Source organism: Gallinula chloropus (genome assembly GCF_964237585.1).
Source record: "Gallinula chloropus genome assembly, chromosome: 7".
In the NCBI taxonomy this organism is placed as follows: domain Eukaryota; kingdom Metazoa; phylum Chordata; class Aves; order Gruiformes; family Rallidae; genus Gallinula; species Gallinula chloropus.
Window position 1 is genome coordinate 26,757,580 of NC_140092.1, and position 8,293 is coordinate 26,765,872.

The 8,293-nt window shown below is 62.3% G+C and overlaps 1 protein-coding gene across 1 annotated transcript; it reads right to left on the minus strand.

The window, feature by feature from the left end:
- Nucleotides 1-4,791: 4,791 nt before the first annotated feature.
- NKX6-1 (NK6 homeobox 1) lies at nt 4,792-7,492 on the minus strand (the record flags this gene model as incomplete). Its single annotated transcript, XM_084266716.1, has 3 exons — nt 4,792-5,043; nt 6,060-6,232; nt 6,886-7,492. The coding sequence occupies 3 exons, from the start codon at nt 7,490-7,492 to the stop codon at nt 4,792-4,794; spliced, it is 1,032 nt and encodes a 343-aa protein (XP_084122842.1).
- Nucleotides 7,493-8,293: the final 801 nt, after the last annotated feature.

Consider the following 8,293-nt stretch of genomic DNA (forward strand, 5'->3'; position numbering starts at 1 on the left):
CAGACACACGCGCGCCGTGCGGTGCCGCCTGCCCGTGTCGATGCGGTAGAAACAACTTTGTTCTCATAAATCACGTTTGCGGGAGCGCGGGGCCGCTGCCGGGCGCCCGGCGGGTGCAGATGCGGGTGCGGTGCGGGATTCCCGCCGGTCCCTGCGGCACCGCTCCCTACGCCTCCCGGTTCCCCGGCAGATGTTTGCGTCCCTCCCGGAGGCTTGTAACCGCTGTTCGAGACAGCTGGTAAACGCTGCCAGAACACACGTATCTGGAAAATACCTATGGGTGCAGAAGGTAAACGCGGGGCTGCAATTAGGAGGGAGCAGTTCATCTTACTTTTTAATTAACATGCGGCGACGCCGGCTCTGAACGCGGGATCGCTCTGCAGGCGCCTGTCTCTCTCTCTCTCTCTCCTCTTTCTCCCAGCGGCTTCCATACGGGAAGGGAACTGGGGCGAGGGTGGGTGTGAGAGCCCAGCACCCGCATTTAAAACTCCTCGACTGTCCCGAGGGAAAGGGTGCCGAACTTCGCACGGGGGAGGGCTGGCACGGATGGATGCAGCACGAAACGAACCACGGCGGCAAACAGCGGGAGAGCGGGGGCGAAAATGGCGTGTGCCTGGGATGGGAAGCGTTGCAAAGTAATATCACTGGGAAGTGATGAACGATAACGGGATTTCAGGAAGCCATAAAATGCGAACGCGCCTGAGGGGAAGGATGGTGGAGGTCGGCACTCGCTGAAATGGTCGGGCTGTCCCGACGTGGTTGTCTGTCCGGGCATCCCTCTGGCAGGGGTACAGGCATTGCCTCGCCTGCTGACTGCGCTGCGGGCTCAGTGTGAGAGTTGCTGCCGGGATAGAAGAGCCAGAAGGCCTCGGGTTTATGTCAGCGCTAGTGTGGGGATCGGGTGGCAGTGACTGTGTACAGACTGGGACACCCACACACACACACATAGCCCGTGGCGAGCGGCCGCTTCATTACCCCGCGGGGGGAGAGCCCTTCCTTCCGCCCCCGCCGCGGGCTTCCCATTGAAACGCGCGTCCTCGGGGGCTAAGCCCGAGCTGCCGGCCCCGGGGACCTGGAGCACGGGGTGCGGAACCCGCCCGAGTCCATATGTCCCGCATCCATATGTATGTCTCCCCATATGCCTCGGGGTACGGGCAGCGGGGCTGCCCCTCTCTCTCTCTTTCCCTCCATCCTTCTCCGAAGTCCCCCGGTGCCGACGGCTGTTTGAGGGCGCGGAGCGGAGATCCGCTCCTGGTGCCTTTTCCGCGGGAAAAAAGTTTCCCCCGGCTGCGGTGATGTTGGCCCGGGGCTAGAGAGCAGCCGCGGCGGGTTCCCGTTCCGCAGCAGAGGCGTTGGAAAAGCAGGGAGGATGCTTTCCTCACTTTGGGATTGCAGAGCCAGGAATTTTTTGGAGAAGGCGCATGGCAGGGAGCAGGGAAGGGTGAACCCCAAACCAGCCGCCTTTATTTCCCCTGAGCCGTGAAATCCCGCACTCGCTCCCACGGGAGCGGGATTTCATCCCAAAGGACTCCATTACAGAAAGGAAAACCAAAAAACTACTTGCGAAGGGAGTTGTCGGGACTAGCCCGCGGCGATGTCTCACCGCTTAAGCTAAGGACCGCCCGCCTCTCTACGCGGCCGCGCAGCCAGCGCCCGACGCTCCCCACGCGTGTGAGTGGCCGCTGAATCCCCGCAGAGGTTTCCGCCGGGGCCCGAGTGCCGGGCGGCTGCTGGGGAACGGCTCTGCTGGCCCGCCGGTCCCCGCGGATACGGGTGTGCGGGACTTCGGTAGTGTCGTTATCCCTGAGTTTATACCGTCACGCAACAAACTCCCGCCTGTGTGTGAAGGATTGAACCGCAGCTGCGGCTCATCTCGGCCGGGGCCCCACGCACCGGGGTGGGGGGAGGTGGGGGGAAGGTTCACTCCCCGTGAAGCCCGCTGACATTTTATCTCCCAATTGTTCGCCGCGATGTCCGTGGCAGCGATCCCGAGGTTCGGCATTGGATCTCCTCCTAAAAAAAAGTCCTGTCCTGGAGGAAAGGGAGGCTGTGAGCAGGGCTTAGTTTCCAAAACCTGCCCCCCAAAAAAAAGAGGGGGGGTGGGGGCGGTGAGCTCATGTGAACAACCTGCTCTTTTCTCCAGCATCCCAGACAAAACCAGCCTAACCAAGCGATCAGAGCCGGGCTTTTCTTCCCCCCCCCCCCCCCCCCCCCGCCCCACGATTCCACTTTGACGGTGCCAACTTCAACTGGTGGCCAGCTGGGTCTCTGTGCAGGAGTAAATTAACTGGAAAACCTCAGTCGGTGCCGCATTCAACTGGAAAAGGGGACGACGGGGGTGCGCCGGGGCGGGCGGTACTGGCGGCAGCCCGGGAGCACACGGGAGGTGCGGGCTGGGGCCGGGCTCTCCCCGTCGGGACCGGGAGGCAGCCGGTACCGGCCGTGCGGCGGGGGAACGGCTGTGCTCCGAGCCGGGAGCCGTGGCGGCGCAGCGGCCGCCGGAGTACGGGGTTGCGGGGATTGCTTGAGGCCCCAGCCCGGCGGCGAAGCCCCCCCCGGCTGCCGCGACCCGGTTGGGTTCCGCTGCCACCGGCCCGGGCTCAAGCCGGCAACCGCCGGTCCCGGCGATCCGAGCCCCGCGGTGCTTTCATTCCTTTCCCGTGGCCCCGCAAAACCCGCGGGGAAATCCTGTGGACGAAAGCCGGCAGGATCGAACAGACACTGTGGAAACCGCCCGGCCTTTCCCTTCCTGCCTTTACAACGCGTGGGGAAAGATTTGGGAAGGGGGGTGTGGGTGTATCGATGGGCAGTCCCCAGCATCCCGGCCCGGGAGAGCCCGGACAGCCGCGCCGAGGCAGCGGCACAGCTCCGGAGCTCGCTCCCTCCTCCCGGCCCCGGCATTGTCTAAGCCGAAAGCAGAATAATACCCTCCTCCACCTTCGCTGGGTTGATGTTTTTAATTTGCTTGGTTGTTTTCTTTCCCCGCGTAGAAAACGATTCTGAAATTTACGGCGGAACGTTAATTCATTAATTTTTCCCCCCTCACGCCAGCGCTTCTGTTTGCTCTGCTGCAGCCGTGGAAAAAGAGAAAAAAAAAGGGGGAAAAAAAAGCAAACGCGATTGTTTCTGGCCTGTTTAGATATGGAAATGATCGCGCCTAGATAATGAGTTTCAGTTTAAACCCGTTGTTTCGGTATTGGCTCTTAACTATTTACTCTAGACCTTTAGCCGGGCTCTTATTTTACTCGCTGTTTCCTTCTGGCCAAATCGGTTTCTTCCCCCGTAATAACGGTAACACCCTGCCCTGGGTAACAGCTTGCCTAGCCCGCCGCTTAGAAAGTTAACACAGCCTAATTTAGGCTGAGACGAACCGCTCCGGGGGCCGGGAGGAGTTCTTGTCCACCCCAAGGTCTGGGGCGGGCAGGAGCCGCCAGCCCTGTCCCCAAACACGCCGCAGCTTGTTTTGTGTGTAGCGCACAGATACGGACAGCTTCCATCGTTTAAAACACCACACACCCCCCCTCCCCCAAAAAACCCAACTAAAACAACAACAACAAAAGAACCCCACCAACCGAACCAAAAACTAAACAAACACCAAAAAAACTCAAGCGCTGAGATTGAATAAAAGATCCTGAAAATTATCTCTCTTTCCCCCCCCCTCTGCTCTTGTACCGTGGTTTCATTATTTAATCTCTGATGAGATCAGGTTATCTGTACCCTTTAGTGAAGGCAGCAGACGTCTTTAAACTGGTTTAATTGATTTATCGGGTTTTTTGTTTCTTTTTTTTTTTAAACAGAAAGTGCATTACATTTAACTGGTCTTGCAAAGGGCTTTTCTTCTCTTTACAAACCGAATTATTTTTTTTAATATAAATTAATAAATGTTAAGATGCTATATCACGATATATCATCGTTATTAGCTTTAAAAAAAAAAGAAGAAAAAGAACAATTTACATTCTATAGTATTCCGTATGATACAAAAGAAAACACGCTTTAAATTCAATTACAGCAACTAAATGAATTTTATATTTTGACTGAAAGTGGTTGTGACAATTCCCACCAGCTACTTTTTGTTCCACACGCGGTTGATTGGAAACGGTGTTAGGTGAAAGCAAACGCTGTCCCTTCGCCCTCTTCCCCCCTCCCGCCCCCACCCCCACCCCCCGACGACCGCAACAAAAAGTGTTTAAAAAAACAAAACAAAACAAAAAACAACCCCAAAATTTAAAATACTAATAAATAGCACTCGGGGCCGCTGCAGTTTCAGCCCGAGGGAGGAGCCGGTGGCAGCCACGGTGGCTTTTTTTCCTCGGCGGCCCCGTTGCCGCCCGTCTTGGGGCTCCGGTGATGCCCCCGGTGCCGCCGACCCGGCGCCGGGCCGGACGGTGGGAGGGAGGGGGGGGGGGGGGGGAAGGATGGGAGGGGGGGTGAAAGGCGGCGCCCCCCGTCCCCCCGCTGTACAAAAAAAGAAGGTATTTTACATTTTAAATATTCACAGTAAGGAACTCCTATGGTCGCGGTGACTCACGGTTTTATTTACAAAGAGCCGGCGGCCGCCGCCCCCGCCGGGAGCCGGGGCCGGAGCAGCCCCCGCCGCCCCCCGCGACCCTACAACAACACGCGGTGCCGGGCGACGGGAGTGCCCGTTCGGGGCTCGCTCCGCCGCAAGTCCTCTCTGCTTCCCCCCCCCCACCCCCTCCTCCGGTTTCTGCTCCTCCGTAGAGTCTAGAAAAATAGATCTGTACATCTCCGAAAGCGGCGGCGGGCGGAGGGGGGCTCGGCGGAGGGGGGCTAGGCGGAGGCCTCCCCTTCGGGGGGATGCAGCAGCAGCCCCCCGCCCCCGGGCTTGTGTTTCTTCAGCAGCTGCGTGATCTTCTCGTCGTCCGAGTTGGGGTCCAGGGGTTTGTTGTAGTCGTCGTCTTCTTCCTCGTTCTCCGAGGCTCCCTTCAGCCGCTCGGTCTCAGAGTCCTGCTTCTTCTTCGCCGTCGCCATCTCCGCCGCGTGCTTCTTCCGCCACTTGGTCCGACGGTTCTGGAACCAGACCTGTCCCCGCCGACACCGTTACCGTCACCGTCACCGACACCCGCGGCCGCTCGCCCGCCCCGCCGGCGCGGTGGAGCCGGGCCGATCCCCCCCTCCCATCCCGCCCCGTTGCCCCGTCGCTAAGCCTGCGGCAGCGACTCCCGCTTCGCCAGCGAACAACCAACTTCCCGGTCAACGACCCGCAGCCGAGCCCCGCAGCACCGCGCTCTCCGCGGCCGGAGCCGCCGGTCCCGGCGCGGACAAACAGCCGTCCCCGGTCTGCCGAGATCCGGGGCGAGCCCGGGCGTTCCCTGCCCTTCTGCCCAGGAAAATATGTGCAGAAAACACGCGTTTTGGGCTGAATCCTTCCCCAGCCGCCCCTGTCCCGCCAGATGTATTTATTCCTCGGCAGGGCGCTGCCAGAGGAGGGGATTATTTTCATTGTAGAGGCCGCAATAATTTATTCGCAGCCATCGGGACATCTTTGCAGTGACAAAGGAGGGTCTCTCCGTCAGCCTGAAAGCGTGAGAACCGCCCAGCGGCCCCTCTGGCCGAGCCTGCCTTGTGCCCCCCTGACACTGTCCCAAACTCCTGCCCCCCATGTCCCCGGAGGGCTCAGCCCGGCCTCTCCCAACTCCTCGTGCCTCCGAGATGAACTAAACCGGAGCGTTCGGGACGGGACAGTGGGGTACGAGCTTACACCCCTTCAAGCCTCCCCCGCCTTCTCCCAGCGCGGCGGCCACCCCCGTGGCGTTCAGGCTGAACACATCGAGGTTCTCAGTTTCTCTTGGGTTTGGGGTTTTTTTTTGGTTGTGAGTTTGTTTTGTCGTAATTAAGACAACGCTCTAAATTAGCCTTACTCAGTAAGGTGATGAAGGCCGAATTGCTGGTGGCTGCCGGGGAAGCCCTCTCCGGGTGCCCCGGCCCGCAGCATCTCCCCTACACGGAGCCGGTTTCCACGGCGGGGCCCTTTAGTTCCCCGGGCTTTGCGCTCCCCCCGGCCCCGCACCGCTCCGTGCGTGAGCCGCTGCTCTCACCTTGACTTGGCTCTCCGTCATCCCCAGCGAATAGGCCAGCCGGGCTCGCTCCGGGCCCGCCAGGTATTTCGTCTGCTCGAAAGTCTTTTCCAAGGCGAAAATCTGCTGGCCAGAAAAAGTGGGTCTGGTATGTTTTCTCTTTCCGTCCTTATCCAGCAAAATTGAGCCTTGATCTGGCAGGGGGGGAGAAAAAGGGAAGGCACGGACAGACACGTTAATCTGCGGATTTGGGAAAGCGCTTCGCTCTCGAGTGGCCCTGAGGGAGGGACGGAGGGAGGGGGGGTTCTTTCCCTAGGGAGATGGGGTGTGTTGGGGGGGTGGTGTCCGTAACAAAACTGCTGTCTGAACAAGGCGGCGGCGCCAACCTCCCGACTGCCCCTGATGACTTTTCCTTTAAGGATGGAAAAAAAATCTGAGCGGGCAAACGATATTGTTGTCTAGAAAAGATGCAGCCGGTGCGAGCGGCCGGTAACGGAAAGTCCTGCTCGGGGAAAGTTTGTGCGCACCCCCCCCAAAACCTGCCCCGGCCCCGAAAGTCCAGGAGGCAGCGCTGCCGCTTCCCCGCCCCGTCCCCCAACCCGAAAGGGCAACTCCTTTCGCCCGCGATAACCGACACTTTACGGGGTTTTGCGCCGGCAGAGGAGAGGGGGAGAAAAGCAAAGCAAAGTTAAGAAACAAAAGAAAGCGAGGACAAGGCAGCCTCCCTCGGCCCCGGCCCGGCGGTGGCGGGCCCCGGGAGGATCTGCCCGACTCCCGGCGGGGCTCGCCGGGCGCGCTCCTTCCCCCCCCACACACCCCGCGCTGCCCCGCGATGCTCGGTACTCACGGGGGGCGCAGGCGAGGCGGGCGTCCCTCCAAGGCGGGCTCTGCATCACCCCCGGCCAGAAGATGGGCGTCCGGCCGGGCAATTCGGCCAGCGGCTTGGGGTAGCGCCCGGCGGCCACGGCGGCGGCAGCGGCGGCGGCACCGGGGCTGAAGTAGAGGGCAGGAGGCGGAGGCGGCGGAGGGCTGAGGCTGCCGAAGCGGGGCAGCCCGGCCAGCAGCCCGGCGGGCGCCGCCGAGGAAGCGGAGGGCGAGGCGGAAGCGAGCGCGGCCCCAGGCAAGGGCATGGAGGGCCGGCTGAGGATGTCGTTGATGCCGTGCGGGGTGGCGGCCGAGAGCTGCGGCGGAGCCGAGCCCAGCGCCGAGAGCCCGCCCGCGGCGGCGGAGGCGGCGGGTGCCTTGAGGCCGGGGGAACCGAGCGGCGGCGAGGGCGAAGCGGAGGCGGGCGAGGCGGAGGCGGAGGAGGAGGAGGCGGGCCCGGCGGGCAGGGGGTACGCGGGGTACAGCGGCGCTTTCATCTCGGCCATGCTGTGCAGGGCGGCCAGCGGCGGGCTGCCCAGCAAGAAGGCGCCCTGCCGGGGCGCGCCGTCCATCTGCCCCAGCGCCAGCATCCCCGCGCCGCCGCTGCCGCCGGGCCGGGGCAGGGGGCCTGGCCGACCCCTAATGCCGCGGGGCCCCGGCGGCCGGCCCGGGGGTACGGCCCGCACCGGCTCCGCGCATCCAGCCCGCGGGGGCGGCCGCCTCTAACGGGGAGCTGAGCGCCCGAGCGGCGGCTCCGCCACCCCGCCGGGCATCAGGGCTGCGCCTCGGCGGCCGCTCCCGGACAGAAAAGCGGTGCTGCTGCCGGCGGGCGTATATGTACGTGTATATGCGCAAGATCCGTGCGTATACACGTAGATATAATCTCCTCCGTCTGTGCCGGCGAAGCCGGGAGCTCACAGCGGCGCCGGGGCCGCGCTCGCCGCCCCTGCCTCCTCCCCGGCGCCCCGCATCCCTCCCGGCGCTGGTCCCGCTGGCTGGCTGCCGGCGCGGCTGTCGGGGCTGAAGGCGCGGGCGAGGCTCGGGGCGCACTGCCGCGCCGCCCCGCTCCCTGCCTCCTTTAGCGGGGGCACGGCCGGCAGCGGGCGCGGCGGCGGCGGCGGCGGGCGGGGGCGGGGCGGCGGCCGGCCCTGCCCACCCGCGCCGCGCCCGCCTTGCCGCCAACTTCGGTCTCGTCTTGCTCTCCTCTCCTTGTTCCTTTCGGTTTTCCTCTCCTTTTGCCTCCCCCGTTTCCTTCCCTTGTTCTTTTTCATTTCCTTTTTCCTCTCCCCTTTTCCTCTCCCTTTTCCACTGCTTTGCCTTTTCCTTTGCGTGCTCCTTTCAGGCTTTTCTTCGTTTTTTTCTTTCTTCTTTTTTTCTTCGCTTTTTTCTTT